Below are 26,651 nucleotides of genomic sequence, written 5' to 3'. Positions count from 1 at the left end.
ACACAGCGTGAAAGCAGGGAAGGCTGGGCACCACGGACAGCTCCTGGGGAGCTTCAGGAGCTACCCTTCTTCAGGAAGCAGAAGCCTTTCTTTCGGTTTTCGGTTTGATGCTTACTGAAGTTGTAGGGTACAAAGCATCAGTCAGAGACCAGGCGGTTTAGGTGAGTTCTGTGTTTGTGAAACAAGACCACTACAAACAGACTGAGGTGGCCACAAGCAGCATTTTATTCAGCCCCTGCTGTGGGCCAGGCAGGCCCCACACTGGGTGTGTGGGACACAAAGACAAAGACTTTACAGAGTTTTAAGAAGACTTTACAGAGGCCTGCACAAACTGCAGGGGATCTCCCTTCCTCTCCCCCCACCCCCAACTACCCAGTACCACTGGACCCAATCAACCTCCTCTCACCTTAGAAGGGTTAATATTGCAGTAGTATCCAGGCTGCTACTTAGGTAGCACAACTCAGACAATACAAATAATGCCTCATAATTACAAAAGCAGGAGAGGGTCAGTTTTTTGGCCCTGATGAAGCCTTTCCAGTCCCTAGCTGGGCGTCTAGTTCTGTGAGTTAGTAAGCAGCTCTCTGGCAATCTGCCCTGCACTCTGTCCCCTTCCCCCCAACGCCCTCCCCCCCTCCCCCAAGCCTGATTCTGTTTTGTTTTTCTAGGTAAGGATTCCCCATGGAATGAGATAAGCCCTTATTTGAAGTTCTGACTTGGTCCAATTGGCATCAAGTAAGCAATCCAAGGCAGAAGCCCTGGAAATAAATATTACTTTCTCCTCAAACCCAAAAGCATTTAGTCTGATTACAAAATTAAAAAGTGATAACTGGAGGGTTCCCAAAACACGAGGATACATCGGACCATCTGCTGGAGATCCTCATCGAGATCACCCAGCTTAAGTTTTCTTGCTCTTCTTCAGGTGGCGAGCTCGCAGGCCCTTGTTTATAGACATTGAAATTTTCATGGAAAGCCATGAAGGCATCAGTGAGAAGATCCAACCCTAGGGAAGAAAGAGAAAGAAGATTCTAAGCTTTCAACGACCATTTGGATTTTTATAACAGCATTCACAAGACACACAAAATTATCAAGAACTCAAGCAGTGGGAGGAGCATGTGGCCCGAGGTTGCCTTAGTGGGCCCAGACCATTGATTTCCAGGGCTCACAGGGCCTGCAGGCCTGCCCTGTTCTAAACCCATGCTCTGCAGACTGAGGATTTCCCTGGGGCGGCTTCCCACCCACTCCCACTAGCAAACTGCCTTCTCTCTCTGAAGGGGCCTTTCTGACCCTGTGGGGCTGTATACCAAGAACTACCTTTCAGCAATCCAGGTGCTGATCTGACCACTGACACAGAGCCTAAGCCAGGCCTCCCTGGGCAGGTTTCCCACCTCAATAGAACCTGCTAGGGCCCATGGCACAGCCAGGGACCCGAGGGTCATCTCTGTGCTTCTAGAAGGAGGGGCTACTCTAAAGCATGTGATTTTATATCCTCAACCATTTTCAGGGGATCAGACCTGCGATTCCTTTGTATTTGATGTCTCCAGGATAAGAGAACTCTTTCCAATGCAGCCTGTTACCTTATAAACCTCACATTATCTGGATCTCTAAGATACTTCAATGTAAACTGCCCAGGATCCCTGAGCTAATATGAACAGCGACAGGAATGGAAGCCGGGGATTCCGACTCTGAGGTCAGATCTTTACCAAGGCAAGCTACTTCAATGAGAATTTTTTATGTGGTTTTTAGTTATCTGATATTAAGACTTTTTTTTTCTTACCAAAAAGGGAGTTTAGTGCAACCCAGAAATAACTTCTTGCCACATCTAAAAAGTATCTATGTTTTGCTATTGTACTCATGGCTTCAGTAGAAAAAACTCTGACCATAAAAAATATCTTTAAAACTATCTTATTATAAAGAAGAAAATGAAATGTGAAAACTTTTTGTTCTTCAAAATGAACAACCCACCATAAGGGCATGGACTGGATAGCCATTGGTACGGGACTGCAGACCAACTGTCTTGATTGCGGACTTCACAAATGTCTTTGATGACGGCTTATCAAAGGTTGGTCTTCGGATTTTTGCCAGTTTTGTAGCCACAAAGAAAGGTAGAACACTCTGGAAAACAAAGCACATTGAGTTAAAGTGAGAAAAGAATATGTTACTAATTAATACTTTCACAAACAGAATTCAGAACCATGTCTGTGGCAAAATAAATGCTGCATCTTGAAAAGAAATCCTTCTTCCCACCACAACAGAAGCCACTGGGAGAGGACACAATTTATAATACAAAGAACCAATATGAGATAATCACCCACATTAACTAAATGGGAAAAAGAAGAGAGAAATGGTAGCAGTGAGCCAAATTAAAGCTTCAACTGGGAGACTAGAATGGTCCGAGACAGAGTGTTCTTACCTAACTATTCTGCTAACCAGGACACAGAATTATAAAGCAGAAAATGCTGAAGATTTCATCCTGTCAAGAGAAATCATATCCTCCTGCTTTGGTTTGTTTAGAAGCACATTAAAAATCTGGTGTACTTTGTAGTGACTTTGCTCATGGAGGGGCTTCTCACTTCCTCAAACTCCTCTATGATAAGAGGTTAAACCAACAAAGGTAGCTTGAAAGTTACAGTGGCTGGGGGACACCTACAGCAATGCTATTTACCCAATGTCAAGACATGTAGAAGAAGACCCCTAGAACACTGAGGAGGTCTGTGGTTTCTATGGGTGGAGGTAACATAGGCAGCATGAGATCAGACGGTACGGAGAGGCTAGGGGAGGGCATCCACCCGACAAAGCAGCCAGAGGGGTTTGCTTTTGAGATAAAGCATTTATTTGTCACTTCTGAGTGTGACAAACATTAGATATTTGGGAGAAATGATCAGTAAAATCCTGTTCCTGTTTCACTGACACACACATAGCTCAGATAAACAAGAAATGGAGTTTGCCAGACTGCCCTTCCCCCACCCCCAACCCAAACCATTCCACTTGAGAGAAAAACAAAACCATTTTTGTCATTTGAAGAAACCTCCATGAAGATGATGGCTCCTGGGCAGTTTGGATCCATGAATCTGCATGCAGTACAAGGGCCTGAGGCTGCACTGCCCCGCTGGACCACTTGGTGGTGCCAGAGGACCACTCATCACTCAGGTGGGGCCGAGGCCTCTTGGTCCAGGTGAGCAAAGAGAGATCTGCTGGCCTTTGAAAACAAAGGCGTCTTCCCGTCTTTCCCCCCTCCCCCCAGACTGGGCCTGGGGGCAGCTGCCAGGGGCTTAAAGCTCCAAGATTCCTGGAGATGGGACCCTCCTTTTACAGACAGGGACACTGAGGCCAGGTTCCCTTCCACATTGGCCTGGGGACAGCTGCCAGGGGCTTAGAGCTCCAAAGCTCCTGGAGATGGGCCCCTCATTTTACAGACAGGGACACCGAGGCCAGGTCCCGCCTAAGGTTCTGGAAAAGGAAGGGGGTGCTAGAGGTGACAGCCAGCTCCTGCACTGTCTCCCCCTTGCTTCCCGTACTGCTCTGGGCTGCCAGGCTCCGGGTCAGGGAGAGTCTGCTCCATCCATTCACAGGGTCTCACTCTTCCCCAAATTTCTGAGGCATTTTGTCTGACTCCTTGCCTTGGACGTCACAGGCACATTTGTACATGACTGTCCTTCCTCCATTAGATCGCTGGTTTCCATTTTTGCATCTCCAGCACCAATAGGGGGGCTTGTGTCCAGCAGAGACATTTAGTGAAGGGTTATTAATTTGATTTGAAAGAGAACCACAGAACGTAAGAACTGGAAAGGGGTCCTAGAGACAGACTATCAACAACCAAAACCCATGACATCTGAACGGGGGAGGGGGAGCCAGAAAAGATCCCAAAAAGTCAAAGGGCTCTCCCATCTGACCATGAGAAAGTGATAAGTAAAAGATCTGGAAGAAGCAGCCAGGCTCTTGGCTTAATTTCCAGCCTGAGGGGAAAGAAGGGGCCAGGAGTTTTCACCAGTCCATTTTTCTTTGCAATTAGAGCTAGAAAGAAACACCCAATCCAGTCTCTGTCACTAAGGTGGCTCTGCAGGCTGACAGAGAACTCCAGTGCTCCCTCTAGTGACCCAAGTCCCACAAATTTCTTATTCATTCCTCACCAAAAAATTACCTCACCCCAGGTTCATGTTAGAGGTACCGATTTTGATGAAAAGACTTCTTCTCTCAAAATCATAATTAAACAAATAAAAAATTGAGGTAAATTTGATTAGGTCAAGTGTCACAATACAAAAATATATCTCAAAAAAAGAATATCAATCAAGCTTAATTTGATTCTGATTCTACTGCTATATGCTGAAATCTTCCAAACCCTTTACAAAAAGAGGTTGGTTCTAAAGGATGCACTCCGGAAAGATGCATTTGGTTATTCAATGTAAGTATTAAGTGTCTAATCTGTGCTAATTACTGTCCTAGGATACTAAGGAGATGGGAAAAAATACAGCCCACAAGGGGTTTGTTCTATTGCATAGTCCAAAATGCCCCAGGTACAATGTAGTAAATTTGGGCTACACCCAAAAATTCTGAGGAATGGGAAACTAGAGCTGCAGAGTCTCTCTTAAAAAAAAAAAAAATCAGAAAAAAAATCTTATTTTGAATTAAGTGATTACTAAAATGCATTTCTCCCAATAAGCCTCAGAGGCAGAATTCAGATTCAATTTTTAACATTTTTAAAGTTTTACCATTTAAAATTCAATAAATTCTATCTGCAATGAATTCAGATCATCTAGTCCTCTGAATAAATTATGCCTAGAAGTAGCTACTGATATTGATAACAGGTCAAGAAATGGTTCTACTTTGGTAAGGACAAGAGCATGTTTGACTACAGCCAGTTTTTACTAAAAGATATTAAAGTAGCATTTAGAAAGAGTATTTGTTTTCAAAGACCAAGGAAGATATTTCATGTTAAGTCACATCCTTCTCCTGCTCCCCAGAGTTCTTTTGGGAACCAAAGACATTCGGTAAAGTTGCTTAAAGTCATGTGCCTCGACTAGAGAAGCAGCACAAGGAAGGCTGCCATAGAGGCGCTGGGATATGTTGCTGCTGGGATGGAGGCAGGTGAGTTGGTCCAAATCCTGCGTGATGTTGGACAGGTGACTCAAGGTTCCTGGTTGGACTAAGGTGATGATGCTCTGCCCCTGACGTTACAGCCTGGAGACCTTCCTCTGTGTGAAGCCTTCTAAACCAGCCAAGGAAGTGTTCTAGTTCCTCCAAGACCTCTTTGCAGCTTTCACACACCAGGCTAAGCCAGCCCCAGGAGCCTCTAGGTCACTTTCCATTCAGAATTTCTTTCTCTATGTCTTTAATCGCTCTGGTCCTGCTGCCTACCATGACTCTGGCTCTTATTTAATTTCCCATCCATTCTTCAAGCATAACAATCAAATGTTACCTTCCCTCATTTTCCCAAGGTAGAAGAAGGGATATCTTCTGCCTCTTATCTCCTTCTCAAAGCACATTTTATCTTATGTTACTATTATTTGTATAGTTCTTATTTCTGCTAGATTATAAGCTCCCAGAGAGGAAAGAATACCTTACTGCATTATACATTATTCATAAGAGCATTTAATAAAACAATGAAAATATTCCATTCCCCTCCCAAAAACCCACAAAAAGGAGGAATATCTCCTTAAATTAAAAAAAAAAAAAATCAACCTAGCATCATTAGAATGAATTTTGAGTTGCTTTCTCCCTCTCAGTTCTTCTATTTGTCCACTGACTGGTCAATCAGAAAACCAAAGGAGACCCATTCCTTGGAAAGAAATCGCCAGGTCAATTAAGTGAGTATGATTGTGATTCACAACATGCCCAGTCTCTATCAGTCAAAGCAGTAAAGATAAGGATGGTGGGAATGAAAGGCACCAAATTTGGAGTAAGCTCAAGATAGATGTATCCGAGTGATGCTGACTCTTGTTAAGAATAGGAAAGTCGACTTCATTCCCAGTCACAGTGAAAGACAATGATGAGAGAGGAATCTCAGCTGGCAAAACGTTCTTTGTCCTGGCAACATCAAGGACTTGGTTTTCCATACAGGGAGGGATCTGGCCTCCGGAACAGCCACCACGGCCAAATGCCCTACACAGCCCAGATTCTGCGACTGCAGAAACAAAAGCAGGCCAGTGTCCTCTTCGGACAGGACAAGGCCTCTGGCCCAGGAGGTTGTAATGGCCCAGTATGAAACCATTCCTGCTGTGGCGTGTCCTAAGAGTCAGGCTCTGCCTGAGCTTCAAAGGGCTACCTAAGATTTGCCATGAGCTGCCAATGTGCTGGCGCCAATAGCGGCTCCCAAAGGAGGCAAGAGAAAGATGAGGAGAGTGGTGGTGGTCCCTGCTCAACAATGAAGAAGTATGTCTGGGCTACATAAAGTCACGCCTTAGCAAGTCAGGCTTAGATGGCAGGTAGGAGAAGAGGCTTAAACAATGAGCCCACCCTATGCCTGGGGATGAGTTCCCCAGGTCATTCTCACCTAGACCAAAACAACTTTAATTTCAATTTTCAATGCCTGGAGTCAGGAGTGTAAAGTAATGGAGAAAGAGCAAATCTTCAGAGTCAGGAAAATCCAGTTCCAGCTCTGCCTTCTGATGGTGAACCCTGGGAAGGAGGATGCCAATCTACATGGATGGAGGAGGTTTTTTATATTGTCACCGAGGGGTCTCTATACCTATAAAAGTGCAAGTCTAATCCATTCAATCCCAAATTATACTGAAGGCCAACAAGAATTTCTCATCATCATTATTATTTTATCAACAAAGTAGGCTATTCATCAGCATTTGATTAAAAAATCAAAGAATGCCAAATAGGAATTCTTGACAGGATAATCCCTGTCAAGATACATCTCCTTCCATCCCCCAAGAAACTGAATCAAGGGAATAATAAAAGACAAGTGTGAAAAAAAACTTTTCCCTAATGAGAGGAGTGGGAAAAGGATGGAAAAAATGAATAGTAGCAAAGGAAGAAGAAAAGATATCTTTCTTTAGGCAGACAGGTGGTACAGCAAGAGGTAGAGAGATGGACCTGGAGTTAAAAAAAACGAGTTCAAATTCATCCATAGATACTTAACTAGCTCTGTGACCCTTAGCAAACTACTCGACTGCTGTCTGCCTCAGTTTCTTCATCTGTAAAATGGAAATAACAGTACGTACTTCCCAGAGTGGTTGTGAAGTAGTAAGGACTTTGCAAACTTTAAAGCCCTACATAAATAATAACTATTACTATTACTTATAAAAGAAGTAGCATCACTTCTTAAAGTCTGAGAGAACACAAACTAATTCAACTCTGGTTACAGAGAACAGATCGGAAAAGTCCAAGCCAGATTATCCCTGAGATATACTGCAGGGGGACCTCTAGGAGTGAGCTTTCTAAGAGTGGTGTCTGAGCAAGGACAGTATCTATCTCCAGGGATTCTATCGGGCTCATGTAGGCAAAAATCCCCGGGTTGGAAAGGACTCAGAGGTTCTCTCCAACCCCAACCCGAAGCCTTTCTGAAAAGTGATTACTGAGTCTCTGTTGTTATTGATGGGGGACTCATAGCCTTCCCAGGCGGTTCATTCAAGCTTTGGAGACAGTTCTCCATGTTGAGTCAAAATCTGCTGTAACTAGACTACAGCATTAGTAACTAGCATAGGGTGAATAGGCTCTTAGGACAATTATTTGTCCATATATCCATATTATTATTCATAAAAGAAACATAATAACTTTAAAGAAATATCATTTTTTCCCTCAGTTTCATTCTGACATGATTTTTTTGACATTGAGAGTCTCTTACTTCAAGATACTGATGCACCTACACGCACACATACACACACACACACGGATAACGTAAGCACTCGGCCTTGCAGCACCGGGGAGGAGAACATAGACAAGAGTCACACTGAGTGAACAGTCTCCCCATTTGGAGCCAGAAGGGGAGGGCAAGAATATTCCCTAAATATGATACTAGCTCGGGGGTGAGAATGCAGGCAATGAGCTGGCCCTCAGAGCCCGTGTGAATGCAGAGGCCCCTCGCTAAAGGCTGAGGGTGCGAAGGCCCGTGCTAAGCTCTGGGGAGGGGAACCCCTGCTCCGGGGCAGCTTTCCTACTTGGGGTTCATTCTCCGGTGGGGGGGGGGGAGGGGGTAAGAGAGAAGGTTACAGCAGTGAGGCAGATGGGAAGACTCAAGGGTCCTGAAGGCACAGGGGCAGAGTGGATGGCGAAGTGTCTTCTCTTAAGGTCATGTCCACTGATAAAACCACTAGGAGACTCCAATGTTAAGCCATCTGACGGTGTCAAGGACTTTGTGGTGAGAATGTCCCTTCCCCCATCTTTCACAGCTGCGGCACCTGCAGAGGCAGTTGCTAGGTTACGCTTCCCAAGAGTCATTTCCTTGGATGGAGGCTGGGAGGGCTGGACAAGAAAGCAGGCTCTGTTGTCTAGCAGAGTATTGAGAGCCCGAAGACTTTAGTGCTCTCGTGCCCTTTGGGGGCAGAAAGCCGGTGCCTGCAGTGGGCAGGGACAGGGCTGGTGGGGTTGGGAGAGGGGCAGCTCGATTCTCAAGGCTCTGGGGCCTAAGTCTCAGAGGAGCCAATGGTCACAGTGATGGAAACAGTCTGAGGTCAATGGCACATGCAGCTTCCTGCCTCTCCCTCAGCCAGGTTTCCCTGTCTGCCCCAATGGGGGGCAGATGGCCGGCAGCTTGTCTTGGGGACAAGGCAGGCCCCTTCTCCGCAGAGTTTGCTTGTGCTGTAATCTCTCCAATTTGCCAAGGCAGCCCAGATCAGGAATATTGTGGCTCATCTTCAGGTGCCACATTTTGGGAAGTACATCAGTGAGCTGGGGACCAATAGCCAGGCCAAACAAAACTTCCAAGGTGGGAACTGAATGAGAGAGCTTATTAAAGCCTTCCCTTCTGTCTAATGATGTGCTGGTGTGCTGGTTCCCTCCTTTGAACACAAGTTCCTTGAGGGCAGATTTGGTGTTTCTGCCTGTCCTTGTGTGCCCAAGGCCTTGCACATGCTTGGGAAGTTCTTGTGGATTAGGGGAAGGCCCTTTGTGCAGACTGTCAAAGGTTATCCCCTCCTGCTGCTCGAGGGGCTACTTTAGGAATCAATGACTTTATGGCCATGAGTATTCCTGCCATCAGGGTGGACGGACTTCCCTCTGTGACTCAGCCTGCTTTCTGAGAGCTGCTGTGGCCAAGCGAGGGATGAGCCTCTCCTTGTCTTCTGGGTTTCTGGAACTCTCCTGGAAGCCTTGTCAGACCACCATGGCCCTGCGATCCATTGGAGGCGTTAGGAACCAGGCACTTCCACACTACACTGACGGACAGGGCAACGGAATAACAACTATAAGTCCTTCTAACACAAACTCTTTGGTAATTTTGTAATAATTTACACATCCATCAAGAAGCAATGGTGACTAAGGAAGAAAGGGAATACTGTAAAAAGGCACATAAAAGTCCAGACCACAGAACAGTAGTGTTGGAAGGCTGACCTTGGAGAACATCTAGTCCACTTAACAGATGAGGAAGCTGAAGTTCTAAGAGGTAACACAGCTTCCTCGAGGTCTTGTAACTAGTAAATGGTAAGTGTTGAAGCGCAAACCCAGGGCTCTGGAATCCTTTAAATCTTGCATCTCCCAGGAAGCTCTGAAAACAATGGCTTATCTACAGGTCCTGGACATGCAGGTAGAAATACTGGATGCAGAAGAGAGGGCCTGCAGGGGAGGGTCTGCCAGGGCTACTAGAACATACAACACAGGGAGTGAGATTTTAGACCAGGCCAGGGACAGGCTGACTCTAGGATTAGATGATAAGAACACCCCTCCCCTAATGGACAAGCCAGTGCCAATGTTCCTTTGGGAGCATTGCTCTATCCAAGATATAAACAAAGAGAAATATGAACTTGAAAACTTGATGGGGTGGCTCTGAACTGTCAAGAAGGTTCACCCTACTCTGCTGGCCCAGTAATTGCCAAAGTCTGGGGTTTATCTAATAGATTTCCCAAGCTGCCTCAAGAGGAAACCTGGGATCACAGGAATGGCAACTAGCTTTCACAAGCAGCGACGGGGAACGTGATAGCAACCTTCAAGTCCAAACGACAGACACACACAGAGAAATAAAGGCACGTACTGCTTGGTCCCAAAGAGCAAAACTAGGAGCAAAGGGTGGGAAGTTGCAAACATTCAATGTAAGAAAAAATGTCCTCATGATTAGAGCTATCCAAAAATAGAACAGGTGGCTGAGGGTTGTGCCCCTGGCTACTACTCAATAACTGACTGAGAGTACAACCAATAAAAGGCCCCTGGTAGAACTTCTGTGAACTCCCACCGCCATTAACAGTCACCCGAGCATTGCTGCTTCAACAGGATGTTGTCAGACGGATGATAAGTTCGGAGGTCGGTATAAATGTCATCCTGGAATCTGGCTTTGGTGAAATAAAAACACTCCTTCCTTATTCCTTTTGTGTCTACCTATAATCCTTGTGGCACACCAATCAGAGGGGTTAGGGTTCAAGTCCCTTGGGTAGAAGTCTTCAGGGAACAGGCTGGTACAGGAGAAAAGTAGACTAGATTCATGCTGAGTTTAAATTGAGCTCTTGTACTTAACCTGGAGGACTTTAGGCAAGTGACTTTCTCCTTCTGGGATGTTTTCTTTCATCTCTCTAGTGAGGAGATGACTCCATGGAGTCAAGAGTCCCTTCTAGTTTTAAACCCTCTGACAGCCAACCTTTGATCTATAATTGAGCCTGAACCAATTTTGCTTAAATCACTTCCATGATGCCTTTGGTTTGGCTTCGGGAATGAAACCCCACTTAAAAGTTTGGGGAACACTGTTCAGAGGCCACGATTTTTCTAGCACAAGCCAAAGGGAAACTGTATCTTTAATGGTACATTAACGTCACATTCACTTACTTTGCAAATGTGATTTCCTTGCGTTGCCAAGACAGCCACAGTTGCTGTGGCAACCACGCATTAACAGGGATGCTTAACGGAAACAAACTCCACTCACCTGCACAAAGACGCCCTTGCTCCTGTACTCCGCATGGAGGCACCGGGAGAAGAAATCTCCAAAAGCCTGCATGGGGTGGGAGGGGGAAGAAGAAAACACATTGATGACATCAATCGGCTGATCGGTCGTCTTGGAAACAAGAAATAATCTGGCAACCAGGAACATGAGGGTTCCTCACCACTGGTTTTACTTTAGATAAAGACTGAGACTTCATAAAGTACCAAGTACAGTCACAAGTTGGCTTCTAACAGTAAAGCCATCAACAAACGTGATCCTTGATAAAGACATCCTGCTGATATGATCACGAGTCGTGGGCAGAAGTGCCTAGGAGCCAGATCGGGGCCCATGTAGGATGTACTCGGGGCTCGAGGTCAGGCACTGCCTTTTGACTCCCACTGCCTCAAGACAAAGCATCTGATGTCACAGGACCTCAGTTAGCTTATCAATGTTCTAAGCTAAAGGAGCAGCTGAAAGGTTCAAAAAGGCTGGTGTATGTGAAATGTTATAAAAACCAGAGTAGTCTCGTCTTCTAGCTGCATACAGTTTGGTCATTTGGGAGCACAGAATGGTCCCAAGTCTGTTCATTTTTAAAATTCCACTGCTTTCAAAGAAAAATTTTATTTTTTTCCTATTAAAAAAAAAACAGCCCCTTTCCACAGTTAGGCTCTAAGAGACAGAGAAACAGGCTCTCAGAGCTGAAAGGGGACATTGAGATCAACAATCAAAGGAACTCAGCAGGTGCAGACAAGAGAACATTTCCTATCTTTTCACAAAACAAAACAAAAAACCAAAACCTGGTGTCCCCTTAAAGAAATGTAAGAAGAACCCATTCGCCCTCTGCAGCCCAAGCACCTAGGACAGACAGGAAGCATCCGAACGTCTGTGCTTCAGTGGCATGCAGGTGATATCAAGCCCAACCGGGCAAGGCCCTGAGCTGGCAATATTCTGGCCAATGCAGCAGAGCAGGCTGCAAGGCTCAAGGTACATTCTACAGGCTGAGGCCACAAGCACATACCGGCGGGCGTCTCATTGAGAATGTTGGTGTCAGCCCAGGACAAAGGCAGGCCCAAAGGGCTAGGGGCAGCTGGCTCAAAAGCACAGCTGTCTTTTCAGGGTTCCAGCAGCTGACACAAACCAAGGAAAACGTATTATTGCAGGCACTATTTTTGTTCTTCTCCTTCCCAAACTAACGCCAGGCCTTGCTGCATGCTGCCAAGGCACACTGCACTTCAGTTCCTTACATGAGCACCTGCCACTGGAAGCATGATGTCACCCAGGTTTTCCCCACAAAAAACCCAAAGCTTCTCTAAGAAATCTCCCAGCTCATTCCCCGTCTCAGTCTTGTGTGAAGATGCTGGAATAACCTAACAGTGGCAGGACACGCGCTTTGGCTGTGCCCCTGCAGTGAGGATGGGCCATGCAGGGTCACCCACACTCTCAGCTTGGCAGCGCAGGGATACTGAGACCCCAGGCCTCGCACCCGAACACCAAGGAACTCAAGGAGGAAGGCTGTGTCCTGTAGGAATGGCACCAGTCCCACTTGTAGAGCTCACTGGGCACATGTCACAATGAGGAACAGAGGCTCCAAGATGCTAAACTACTTCTCTAAGAGTAGCCCCAGTACTTCTTACCCTCAGGCCAGAGGTCTTTCCACAAGCCCTGCCTGACTTACTGAATTATCTGGCCCTTACCCACAATAAAACTGCTGATGTTTCTGTGGATTTGGGATCTTGTTGTTTTTCACAAGTATTATACACATAATACTTTCAATATGGAGGCATTATACACATAATGCCTCCATAATGAAATAGTAAAAAATGGAGCTATTCAAATGGGAAACCACAAATGCCTGCACTTTTCTTATCCAATTATAAGAAGCATTACCTTTCTTTAATTAAGAGTATATCTTGTTAACATGTCTGAGATGTCATTAATAAATTTCAGGACAAAACTAAATTCTAAGCAGCCTTTATTGCTGAATAGGAGCCATCAAGGTCATTTTCCATGATTCTCCTATTGGGTGCTCTTATCACAGGCCACACTCCCCAAGTTTTTCCAATTTGTCAGAATAAAAAATAAACCTAATAAGAATATTGCTTTCTCTTTTAATAAAATGCTGTGAAAATAAATTTCAAAATAATTAATAAGAATAAGTGTCCATTTTCTTATTTCTAGAGACAAATTTAGAAAAAGAATTAATTGCCCATTATTTTAAAAGGAAAACTAGACTAAATATTAAATTCTCCCCTTTAAAAAATGGCTTTTTAAGTCTCTTCCATGCACTGGTTTCATTGTATATTTGCAGATTAGATTCACTTGCACTGATCATTTCCCTTCTTTGCTCCTGAAATAGGTTTGTTGACCCCCGAGTTGCCTTTTGTATATGAGATGACATCCTGAGAGTATGACTCCACTCTCATTGTAGAGATGGATTTATGCTGATTGACCCAACCTCCTTAGCTTCTGCTCCAAACTGATCACTGGTCCACACTTAGAAGGTAGTTGATCAGGGTTAAAGGAGCCCTGATTAAAGTTCATAGGTCTATGTGAAAGATGATGTCATGTGCTTGATTCCAAGAACTCCAGTCTCACAGCAGCCATGGACAACTGGAGCAGAGTTGACTCATTCATAGCAGCAATGACCCCAAAGTTAGACTCTAGGTAATTAGCTCTCCAATAAATGAGGAAACAATATAAGCAAGGTTCTGAAAATGGTTTTAAAGGGAATGCTAATGGTTTACAACACATTTAGAGTTCAACTGTTCCTGATCTTAGGGTAATATCTAGATATAACTGTTCCCTTAAGAAATGAAAACTCATATTTTCACATATGGGAAATGCCAAACTGGGTTAGATCAACTCTAAGGTTCCATAGGCAAAGTAGATGAGTGTTCTCTCCTCGCCAAATGGGGCAAGAGACAATCTGACAATCTGGGTTTTCTTTCTAGCCCATTTTGAAATTGACAAAAATAAGCACACAAAGGAGAAACAAGTTCATTAGTGTGGGAACTTATATAATAATCACAATTAATCTATAATTCAGTAGATAAATCCTTTGAATCTTCTTGAAACCTATAGATATTAATTTGCTTAGGCAAGTGTCAGAAGTTCTTCCTGAACTAGAATCTAACAATTTATCCGCTCTGCTAGCTTTCCAAGAAGGAAACTACCGGAAATGCAAATTTATAGCATTTCTAACTTAATCTATTCTAATCACTTTTTTCCAAATAACTGTACCTTGGTCGCTGAGTAAACAGACAGCAGTGGAACGGGATACATGCCACTGGCAGATGAGATGTTCAAAATCGCACCTTTAGATCTAAAAGGAGAAGACAGAATATGTAAGAAAAATGACAATCATCCACATTTCTATGTATATTTACCAACTTCCTCTCCCAGAACAACTCTGCAAACTATGTAGTACAATGTGGTCTAGACATATATGAGGAGAAGGCTAAGACTCCAAGAGCTTCAGGCAGTCTGGAGCACATACATGGCTGTTTCTTAAATATTGACAACAGAAATACATTGATTTGACACTTCATTTCATAACTATTTACTTAAATCCAGATTTAAATTGACTTACAATTACCAATGCAGCATTATCTAGGACAAAGTTGCTCAATTAAACAGTGGGTTGCGACCCCAAATGGGATCTCATAACAAAGTGTGTGTGTGTGTGCACACGCGCGCATGTGCACGCACACTTGCATACGCAAATCACAAAAACCTGGCAACAGTAAAAGACTTCTCTACACAATGACCAAAAATTAATTCAAAATCAAATGCTTAACAAATCCAGGGTGTTTCTGGCAGCACTCACCCATGTCGTAGCCTACAACTTCACTGAAGTCTTGGTTTTAAACATGCAACATGTGCACTTGGCACTGCACATGCTGCCAGAAACACCTTGGCCCAGATTCAAGACAGAGTCGTGTAAAAATTTCTCAGGTGAAAAGGGGTCACAAATAGGAAAAAATTTAAGAAGCCCTGGTCTAGGATACACTGGGTTATTTGGAGAAGCTCAACTCTCCATTGACAGGATCCATTTCATAGAGAGTCAGCTGCATTAATTTTCAATTTCTATCCCATCTGAAATCCAAAATACAATCCAAGATAATTAAGGGTCTCCCTCCATGGAGGAATTATCAGCACTGCAACCCCCCAAACAAAAAGGAATATCATGACTAAGACTCCAGGATGATCTACTTCTTCCATTAGGCCTTTTCTATTCATTTTAGGTCTTTCTTTTCTGGGAACTCCTGTAGTATTTGTCTCTACTATTTATTTTAGGACTTAATTAGAAATTCAAAAATGCTTAACTAAGTATCAGTTATGTTCAGGACACTGTACAACAATCTGGGAGACAGAAATACCATATGGTCCCTGAGCTTGAGGACCTGAGGATCAACACGTGTAAAATGGAACTTATTGACTCTGAAATCCTGCTCCTCTCCTGACTTCCCCATTTTTGTCAATGGCATCATCAATCTCCATGTTCGTAACCTTGAATCTTTGCTCTCCTTCTTTATATACACCAATTCAGTCACCAAGACCTATTCACAATCCTCTACTCCACGCCTTGTGGCCATCTTTCACTCATCATGACTCCTACTGCTGCTGCCCTTTAGCTCAGGTCGCCATCAATCTTATCTTAGCAGCAGACTAACAGAAAGCCTGGAAGCCCATCGCTTCATTCTACAGGCTGCCAAGGGGAGGGTCTTCCAGGACACAGGATCATGCTACTCATTCCACTGTTCAAAAGCATCACATGAATGTGGCTCTTCTCCATAGTGAGGTGATTCAGGCCGGTTCTAATGGTCTTGTGATGGAGAGAGCCATCTGCACCCAGAAAGGGGACTGTGGGGACTGATTGTGGACACAACATAGTGTTTTCACTCTTTGTTGTTGTTTGCTTGCTTTTTTGTTTTCTTTCTCATTTTTTTTCCTTTCTGATCTGACATTTCTTGTGCAGCACAATAAATGTGGAATTATGTATAGAAGAATTGCACAAGTTAAACATACATTGAATTACTTGCTTTCTAAAGGAGAGGGTAGGGGTAAGAAAGGGGAAAAATTGGGGACACAAGGTTTGCAAATTATCCATATGTGTGTTTTGAAAATAAAAAGCTTTAATAAAACAAAACAAAATTGTAGGCTTGTGTCAGCAAAGAGGGAGGTCTTCCACCATCTAGCTCCAAGCTGCTTTGGACAATTCTATCATATATGGTAACAGTCTGGAGATGGGTCTGATCAGAGTAACCATGACATGATTTTTATCCATCGGGTCCTGTTTGCTCTGCTTTAATTAACAGTTCCTGACAGAATTGGCTTTCTGTTGCCATATTACACAGCTGACTCATACTGGATTTGCAGTTCACTAAAAGAGCCAGATCTTTTCCAAATGAATTCCTTGCTCTCTAGCCTTCTTATAGTTTCTTTCAGTTCAGCTTCATGATTATCCCTATTAAAATTCCATTTTATGAATTTTTCTAGGAACAGAAGTCAAGCTCAGTATTCTATACTTTGTTTTTTTCAAAACTAGAGATAACAATGGCCCTTCCTCAAGCCTGTAGGCCCTCTCTCAATCCCTAAGAATTTTCAAAGGTTAATCAAAGTGGCTCCACAATGCCATCTGCCTGTTCTTTCATACTCTAGGATGCTTGTCCAAGCTTGGTGACTTATGAGAACTCTGTGGGAGCAGCTAGAAGCTGACCTAGCTTTCCTGATCCCAGGTTTTCATTCTCTGCGGACCATATTTATTCTATCTTTCCCTATCTAAAGATCACTGTCCTTGGAAGAGAAAATAAGCAAAGTAAGAGTTGAGTAGTTCAGCCTTCTTGCTCTCCTATGCTATAATCATTCTATCCACCCCCAACTACAGTTCTATTCCTTCTGTGGTACAATTCTTGCCTCCAAATACACAAAAAAGCCAACATGCCTTTTTATTGTTTTTAATGTTCCTGACCTAAAAAGCCTCCTGGAGAGGAGACTGGCAGGGTCTGCCAGAGGCCTCTCTCTGCTGTTTAAACCTTTAGAACCCAGAACCCAGCCACACCACGATGGGGAAGGTCAGGAGGACCTGGGGGAAGGCTTGTAAATGCTCTTAGAACACGTGAATGCACTTTCCTTGCTTTGTGGCGGCAGACATCAAAGAGCCAATTCCATATGGCCAGAGTGCCCATCAGGGGTCTCACTTGTTGGCAGAACAACTCAATGTCTCCGCACTCAGCTCCACAGGGCTACCCTGCTGCCAAGAGGCTGGAGGCCTGCCCTCTACGCCTGCCAGGCCTCTGACTTACCGCTGGACTTCCGCCTGGCACTAAATCTTGCCGTAGCTTCCTCCTTTTGAAAATGAGCTCTAGAGCTGAAGCTCTTACTCTCTGTGTGTCATAGGCCCTAATGGTAGTCTGGTGAGACTAATGGAAACCCTTTCAGAAGCATATGTTTTAAATATCTAAGAGAGAAATACATGAGATTACAAAGAGACCAATTATAAGTAAAACTCCCCATGCAGAGCAACCTTTAAGGTCCTTCCTAACTCCAATGTCAGCGACTTTAAGCCTTATGTGATGGGCCTCAATATATTCATTGAAGCAATGTAATATTGTGCTTCAACTAAGACACAATAGGGGGCAAATCTAGCAATCTGAGAAGCTCAAAAAGCAAGGTCAGAAGGTGAGTCAGAATTTCATTTTGACTGCATTTGTTCTGAATCTGGATTTTTGCTGTAAATGCACACTAGTTACTTAGTTTAAAAAAGAAATCGGTACCCAGGTACACTATTGGATGCATATATATTGTTCAGGAAGACTGAATGACAGAATTAACAGCCAGGCCCTTTTTAAAAAGATATTCTTTTGGCAGATAATTTCCCTTTCCTAAGCCATGAAGTTTCCGGAGGCTGACCCTTCCAACATGATACTCATTTGTTTCTTCATTTGACTTTTTTTTTTTTTTTTAAACAATAGCAACAACTTTTGTATTTACTGGATACTTGTGATTCAAAATGGCTGCCTTGTTCTATGAATAGCTCCTTCTCTAAACATTTTCTCATGCAGGAACATAGGCTTTAGCATGGGAAGGGACCTTAGAATTCCTCTCCTGCCATCTGTTCATTTTACATATGAGAAAACTAAGGTCCAGAGAAATGAACTCATTTGCCATTCAGCTGGTGAGTGCCCAGGCAAAGCTAAATGTGAATCCAATTCACTGGGCTCCAAACCCACTGAATTTTCTCTTACAGTCTGCTTCCTCTGAACTCTGTGCAAAAATCTATTCTTTAGCTTTATACTATTTGATTACTTAGGTCTAATACTCTTTATGAAGCTAAGAATTTCACACAGAGTGTCTCACTGAATTCTCACAATAACTCATAATGTAAGGGCTACAGGTATTACCCCATTTTACAGATAAGAAAACTAAGGCTCAGGGAGGCAAGAATCTCTTCTGGCTGTTGGGCTCTCTACCCTGTGCCAAGCTGAGTTCTAGATGACTTGTCCTTTTCAGTCTTGGGAAATTGTGAGTTTATTCAGGGCTAATCATGGGATGCTCTGAGAGTTGGGGTTACATGGAAAAGTTCTAGTTCGGGCCACATTACAGGAGGCACCACTGTTTCTTCTAATCTGCTCTCCACCTCTCCCTTCTTGTGCTGCAAGGTAACGGGCCAAGCTAAGCCCTGCCTGGGTTACCACAAATTCTGCATGGCTATCACCGAACTCCATAGCTTTGCTTATTACTAGCAGACGCATGTAAGCACAGGGGCGCAGCTCGTGACAACAGGACTGCCGTGCAAATAGAAGGCTTTTTTTCTCCTTTACTTGCATTGCTAGTTCCACTGCCCCACCTAAACAGATTCTGTGACATCAAGGTGGTTTCCATGGCAGTGGCAGACTCATGAATGCACTATATCAAGCAGGGGGGAAAAAAGTCAAGCTTAACATCCACCCAGAACTAAATGAGAAAAAAGCTCCGTTCTCCTGGGGCTTGGAAAGAGAAGGTGAGACTTTTCTGGATTCATGATAGCAGTCTGCAATCAAGCGTTCGCTACATTCACGCTTCCCCCAACCCATTCATACGTGACTCCACAATTAGCCATTCGATGTCATGTAAGGGAACAACAGACCTTATTGATCAGATTGCCCTTACTGGGGAACAACCACAACTCCACAGTGTTTCCCATAGAACAGTGACATCCTGCTACCTCTAAAATACTCTTATAGAAAAGCTGAAATGGCATTGGAAAGGCATGGGGGCCTTTGTGCTAAAGCCAGAGCTCACTGGCACAGAGTGCTTTTATTACATGTCTCTGAGGGGCCCAGGATTCTGTTCTTTGCTGCATCATCAGAGAAGTGGGGGGCAGAGCATGGACCAGGCTCAGGAGAACGAGGCTCCCTCTCTCACCTACCTGAGCCTCAGCCTCCTCACTAAGACTAAGGAGGCTGGATGACCTCATCTGTCATGTCTCGTACAATCAAAAACCCTCTGACTCCTCTCAAGCCTGGTGCAAAGCTATAGCGGGGGCTGGGATACGGATAGGGGCTGGCAGGATGCACCAGCACGTGTTTACGAGTTTACATTCTAACGAGGGAGGTCAGGAGCGATGCTCCCTGACGGATGAGGGAAGGATGGGCAGAAATGTAAAGTTCATAAATCACAGACCAAGGTGAAGCCTGAGGTGAGGGGGCCCAGTACTGAGATCAGGAAAGGCTGCAGCAGAAGGTGATGCTCCAGCTGCATTTTAGAGGAAGCCTGTGAATGGGAGCTAAGGAGCAAGCGTATGTCCAACATGGGAAATGATCGGAGCAAGCCCCGGAGACAAGGGAATGGGACAGAGAAAAGATGGCTCAGGTGGACCCCACATAACAGGGGGCAGGGAGACCGTCTCCTGAGGCTGTCAGGGCTGGGGGCCAGGGTGTGGAGCACTCTGAAACTAAACAGAAGAAAGTATATTTGATCCCAAAGTGACAAGAAGCCACCAAAGGGAGATGGACAGAAGGGTGACTGCTCACAGAAAAGCGCTGGGACAGCAGAGGCCGACTGAAATGGGGGCAGACTGGAGGCAGGGAGTCCCATTAGGAGACTGGGGAAGCAGAAATGAAATGCCTCAATTATGTCTCTGGAAAAAACAGGAAGTGGGAAAGATTTAGAAGGAAAGATAACGGTTCAGTCTTAAACATGTTGAGATTGAGACATCTCGGGGACATTAAGTTAGAAATGTCCAGGAACCAACTAGTGATGTGGGACTGAAGCTCAGGGGAGCGACTGGCGTTAAACAGAGAGCTGAGAGTCATGTTCCTAGATATATTGGCTGGACCCCTGGTGCTGAGGAAAGTACCAAGCGAGGATGTAAAGAGAAGAGGGCCAGGCGGAGCCCCAGGGAGCACGCCCATGTAGGGACTGAGCCATCGAGAAGACACCTAGGAGGGAGAAACCAGAGAGTCATGGCAGGCCAGGCCAGAGGCTGAGCAACAGCGTGGGCAGCCCATGGGCCAAGAGGGAGGACCTCTGGGAAAAGGCCTCGGGCACGACAGAGTTATGGATAAGGAAGGTAGCTGGGCAGGGCCGTAGCCTGCGGGCAGGAGGCCCCGAGTTCAAATGCAGGCTCATACACCCGACTGTGTGACTCTGAAAGCTTCACCAAAAAGAGACAGAAAGAGCTGGTAAGTCAGCAGAATGAGAAGTGAGAGGAAGCACTCAGTGAGTGGGGGCTCCTTGGAGAGCACAGCTGAGAAAGGGGGAGAGAGAGGGCAGACACAGAGCAGAAAGCCAGAGCTTATGGACGCCATGCTCATCTTGTTGGGTTTTATGCAGTGCCCAATATTATCAGCCATTTGGCTGCTGATCCCACTGTGATCAAACTCCCTGTAAACTTGCTCTGTAAACTTTGCTGAGTAAAATAACAAGATCTAGGGAAGGCTTCTTCAGGAAAACTCGGAGCATGTTTGCAGGCAGTAGGCAAACTCAAGGGAAAGGAAAGGTGATGATCCGCAGCATGGATCCTGCGGATGAAGACAGGCAGCAGGGCTCAAGCACACATGCAGAAGGGCCGTCCTCTGCCAGAGATGAGAAAAGCAGAGGAGAATAGGAAATGACGCAGAGGGACCTTGAAATAAGGAGAACGGGAGAGGCTCACAAGGAACGGTTTTACTATTAAATAGGAGGGAAGGGAGAAGGAAGAGATTGGGAAAAGCTCCCATGGAGACCAATTCTGGATGACACTTTCTGCTCAGCTTTTGGGGGGCAGCCACATGGCCCAGTGGTTAGAGTGCCAGGCCCAGAGCCGGGAATACCCGAGCACAGCTTTGGCCTCAGACACTTCCCAGCCGGGTGACCCTAGGCAGAGCACTCAACCCTGTCTCAGTTTTCTCATCTGTGCATAAAAGGGAGAAGGAACCTCTCCTGTATCTTTGCCAAGATAATATCCCCAATGGGGCCACAAAGAATTGGACATGACCACAAAATCTGCCCTACCACGCCAGCCTTTCTAGTTGCTCCACCTCCTCAGGTTGCAGTCCACTAAAGCCAGATGAACTGCTGCCCCCAGCGCCAGCCACAAAGACCTTCTTGCTCTTCTTCACACATTAAATCCCATCTCTTCTTCGTGTCTATGCACAAACCATCCATCAGGCTAGCAACACATAGGCTCTTCTTGCCGCTACCACTATAATCCCTATTTTCCCACAAAGCCATCTAAAATTTATCATTTTAAGTTCATCATCTCTCTACAACCTCATTGATTGTTGGGAGTACTAAGAGAAATGATTATTTCTCTCTCACATTAATAATCGTTATTCTGAAGGACGTTATTGTTAATGAGATGAATCAGTTTTCCCCTCGATCTTGTCAAACTCCACCCAAGTGGGGAAACCCATGGAGCTCTACACAGGTTTGGGGAAGGATAAATTCTTTGATTAGAATGCCAGAGTTAGACAATTCAGAATTAAAGGATAGAACCAAAGTTATATCCCCCTCTAATATCTCATTAGAATAGGTCCACCTCTCACTGTAATATTCATTCTCTCACTTACAAACTTCCCCTCCTCTTTGACAATTTATCCTTAAGGCCTAGTGCAAGGGAAACTTCTTCCATGAAATCTTCCGAGTCAAAAACCACAGAAAGTCTGCCCCAAGAAGGATCTCAGAGTCAATCACATTCAGCTCAAACGTGAACAAAACATTTGTTATCAGACCCTCAGAAAGTGTCTACCCCTGCCTCTGCTCGAAGACCTCTTGTGGGAAAAGGTAGGAAAGGAATACTCGCCACCCAAGAAAGCACCTTCCACATCTGGACAGCTCTAATTGCTACACTGTTTTCCATCTACTGAGATGAAAGATTCTCCGCTATTTCCACCCAATACTTCTGGATTCTTTCTCTTTAGACTCAGGCTAACCTGATGGCCATTCCTGTTCATAACAAATCATTTTTTAGCTTGTGTAACAGTGATCTATGTGCATATCTCACCACCCCTACTCAATTAGAAGCTCTTTGAGGGCAGACACTATTTCTTTTCTCATAATTGTTTTTTCCATCAATGACAATGGAATCCCTGCATTTAAATGGTAATGTTATAGTCTCTAATGTTCCCCCATACAAAGTGGAAAAAAATGCTAGTGGAATTAAAAACAGAAAGCTGGCCCAAAACAGGTAATTACACCAAGAAGGCCCCTGTAGGTTGAATGGGCTAAACTGAGTGAAGACTTCTCATGGGAATGTGGGCCTTGAATTATGCCCTAAAAGTGACTTGAGACTTTGCAAATAACAAGTTAATCTATAGCTAAAAAGCTGCAGATGATTGTCTTGGCCGAACATTACCCCTCCTTCCCGCCCCCCCCCCCGCCCCCACTTCTTAATTAGAATTAAAGTTCTTCTTTTAAAGGCAATGATGATTTTAGGAATTCAGGTAACAGAATTTTACATCCAAGAATATCTGCTTGTATAGCAGTTCTCTAGGGAAATTTGAAATAAGAGTTTGTTATTTATTAGTATTCTTTTATTTCTGGGATAGATTTCCACATTTAGAATTCAAACTTGGACTCCCCCTGACGATGGGAGAAAAGGTTAGGAGAGGATGGAGAAGAAAAGGGCTTCTGGTCCATATAATCTTGTGTTTTGCAGTTTGTACTTTGCACTCCTCTACTGACACCTTGTCTGTTAGGAGTTGCCCTTGTAATAAATCCTTTTTTGTTGCTGTTGTTGTTTGCTTTTTACCTTGAAAGTCTCTGATTTTAATTTGGGTAAAGAGTCACTGTCCCATACATAGGTCAAAAAATGTATTTCACTTCAACAAGCATTTATTAAATGCCTATTTGATGCAAGTACTATGCTAAGCCGTGGAGCTATAACTGAAGCAGAATCTGTCCTGAAGGAGCATGTAACACTTTTCAGAGAATTAAGAAATGAATCCTCAACATCTCTAAAAGACAAGAAACCATTTAACAATTGGGGAGAGCAAAATTATGGGTGTTATTATTACTAAAAAAGGAACTTTGAGGTTATTAATTAATAACTGGCCTAGAAACTAAGTGTGTCATCTCAACAAAATCTTTTCTGGGAATTTCCATAAAAGGTTTCTTTGCTGCAAATGGAGCCAAAAGGATTTTTAAAACCAAACTCTACTGTAGATCATTTCTTTTGTCATAGATGGACTTGAAAGAACATAAGATTCAAGAACTTAAGATCCTTTGGTATTATTTGACTAGCTTTAGTACAGCAAAATACAACCTCAGAGACATTCCTGCAGCGAAGCATCCCCCACACTAACGGCATCATTGACTTAAAGCTATAAGGGACCTATCACAGGGGTATCTAGTCCATGATTCCTTGGCCCAGCAACTGAGGCAACATACAGCCCTGGAAGACCAGAAGGATCAATGAGGGCTCAAACTAAGAGAAGTGTCCTTCACAAGACTGCTGACTACTGCCTGGGAGGATAACTGCCAGGGTTGCCAAATGGAAGAGGACTAGCTTATAGACTGCGAAATTATCCAGATGCTTCTGCTGTTTGTAGATGGCACTGTGCTGATTGCATCAATCCCTGGAACACTGCCAAGGCTCCAAATGCGATTCATCATTACTCAAGAGCAAAGTCTATCCATATAGAGAAGCATGAAAATAAAAAAAAATGCTCATTATTCAAACCATGAGGTGCTGTTGGAAGAACTGCCCATAGAAACAGTTCATAAGTGTTTGAGTTTCAGACATCCATGACAGTTAGTACAACGAAATGAGCCAGAATTGAGTGGGACAGAAATTTTGATTGCATTCGAAGTTGGGCAGCATTTCCAATGATCCCCAAACTTTTTCCTGAAATTCTTTCATCTTTTCAAAATCACAACTTGTTATAATCTCTGAGGAATCAAAAGGCAACAGAAAGGCAGATGATGTGTAAATAGTCTACTACTGTACACTACCCACGATAAAAATGTCTGCACAGAAGAGTGTAGAAGGTATCAGAGAGAGGACCAACCAAAAAGGGATCACGTAGTGAGGGAAAAGAAGAGATGGCTGGGCAGTCTGCAAGCTGTGCTCATACCCACCCATATACTGTTAAAAGATAAGAGCAAAGACCCTAAGCCATTGGACAATCCTCTGTGCAGGGCTGATTATAAGACAAGGAAAAGAAGGGCAAGCCTGAGTCATGGTCTGGTCTGTAGAAGAGGAACCTCATATTAAGTGCAACATGCATAAGGCAAACCCAGGTCCTCTGAGGTAGGGACATGAAAATGGAAACATGACCCAGGCCCAGCCCTGAAAGGGCTCATCAAACATCAGGGACAGGGGTGGGGGTGAGGGAGATGAGCTATGCACAGAGGCAAGCACTACTGAAAGTCGAATGAGAGAGTTGCAAATGAGACACCCAAAGTGCTGCAGGAAACCATCAGGAGGGTGAGAATACTTTGAGCTGGGGAAACAAAGAAGGGATATCTGAAATAACATGTGAGCTGAACTGCAGAATGAGGAGGGAATGGGGCTAACCAGGACCAGCTTGTCTGAAACAGATGGTAACTGAAGGAGAGATGATATGAAATAGGCCTGGAAAAATGGCTGGAGTCAGAGGGTGCAGGGTCCTAATTACAGGCTATTACTGCAGGCTACGTCATTTAGTCTATTAGCAATAGGGAGCCATGGAAGTTTTCTGAGTGAGGGAGTAACAGTCATCACACAGCATGAGGTAGGGATTACAATGGGGAAGGAGAGCAGGTGGGAGAGCACCTCTGTCATGGGGCTCCAAGTCTCAGTCCCTGAGCAGGGAACACATATGTGTGCTTTCAGGAAGCATTATATTATTGAGAGCAAGCAAGAAATGGAAATCGATTTCGACAGCTTCCCGTAACAGCTCTTCTCGAGGTCTGAGAAACATATCCTAAACACAAGCGCCAAATCACAAGGGGAATCGAGAGCTCCGGGGTCAGCCATATAATGAGGGCTCAGCATCCCAATCCTTCTTCTGTCCAAACAGGACTCTGCCGATGAAAGTTTGCAAACATTTAACAGATGTCCCCCCCCCCACCCCACAACATGTCACAGTGCCACCTTAAGCAACACAGGAGAAAACAGGCTATTTTTAGCTTTTCCCAAGTTGCTATGGCAACCTCCTCCTGGCTCCAGCTGTCCACAATGTTTACAATTCCAGGGAAGGGGGAAGCTCAAGCTTCCTCTATCATGTAATTATGCACTTTCTACTTCTGCAGCAATAACACCATCATCCGATTGCAGAGATATTGGTTGAGAGATCACATGTCTCGAGGCTACTGTTCTGGAGGACTGGACGTTCTGTTATCCCAAATTCAGAACTGAGCAAAGAGCAGAGAAGAACAAAGATGATCCCTAAGGTTCCCTGACTCCCAGTGAGAGCTTCAATAAAACCAAGGATGCCATTATAGGCACGACACAGGGCAAGCTATCAAGGGCCTGCTCAAAATTTAAAAGCAAAGGCTCGAAGGGAGCTTTAGAAATTGGGGGAGGGAGCAGGACTCTGCCCTAAGAAATGACGGTAGAAGGGAAAAGGTGTGGTCAGCCTTTCACCTTAAACAACCCACTGCCTTCACTCTTTGCTCTATATTCCTCACTAGTCCTTAGCAGTGACGCAGCAAACCTGGCCTGGCCTCCCCCTTTACATACACCCTTCTTCTCCCCCTGGGAGCCTATGGTGGCTCTGCGCTAGATCGAGTCAGGGAGAACCAAATGGTGAACTCTCGAGATACTCCTGGGAACAGCCTCCCCAAACACTGGCCCAGTTTAAAAAGCTGTCCCTGGGAAGGCTCTTCCTGCAGTCTAAGTCTAGCCAGCTCACCCAGTTGTGGCTCTGCTGTAGTTTAACCTCAGTCTCTTAGTAGTTACTCTATCAATGCCCTGATCTGTGTGTGAGTTTGCCTATGGAGTGTTAAGTAGATGATTCCATGCCCAGGAGGCTGCCGGAGCCTAAAAGAGAGCTGAGACTAAAGGGGAATCTCAAATGATGAGACGGTAAAGCTCAGACCCCTTTCCTCTTGGGACCACTGCCTTGCATCTTCTGTGAAAACAAGTTTCCCAAGGAAAGACAGAGATTATGCCAACTCCAAAGCTATTAAATAGAGAAACTCAAATTTCTAATACAAAATTTTATGGAAATCAATTTCTACAGCTTCCCTTAACAGCCCTTCT

The 26,651-nt window shown here is 44.5% G+C and overlaps 1 protein-coding gene across 1 annotated transcript in view; it reads right to left on the bottom strand.

The window, feature by feature from the left end:
* Nucleotides 1-202: 202 nt before the first annotated feature.
* The window catches only part of HSD17B12 (hydroxysteroid 17-beta dehydrogenase 12), a 129,287-nt gene continuing 102,838 nt past the window's right edge, over nt 203-26,651 (bottom strand). Inside the window, exons 8-11 of the mRNA XM_031942593.1 lie at nt 14,243-14,324; nt 11,006-11,071; nt 1,963-2,112; nt 203-1,000 (exon numbers count right to left, since the gene is read on the bottom strand). Of these exons, the coding sequence (XP_031798453.1) occupies nt 896-1,000; nt 1,963-2,112; nt 11,006-11,071; nt 14,243-14,324 (403 nt within the window). The 3' untranslated portion in view covers nt 203-895. The remainder of the gene's footprint in view (nt 1,001-1,962; nt 2,113-11,005; nt 11,072-14,242; nt 14,325-26,651) is intronic.

Source organism: Sarcophilus harrisii, chromosome 6, assembly GCF_902635505.1.
Source record: "Sarcophilus harrisii chromosome 6, mSarHar1.11, whole genome shotgun sequence".
Taxonomy (NCBI): domain Eukaryota; kingdom Metazoa; phylum Chordata; class Mammalia; order Dasyuromorphia; family Dasyuridae; genus Sarcophilus; species Sarcophilus harrisii.
The sequence above is the reverse complement of the archived record's forward strand: the minus strand, read 5'-3'. Positions and strand labels throughout refer to the sequence as shown.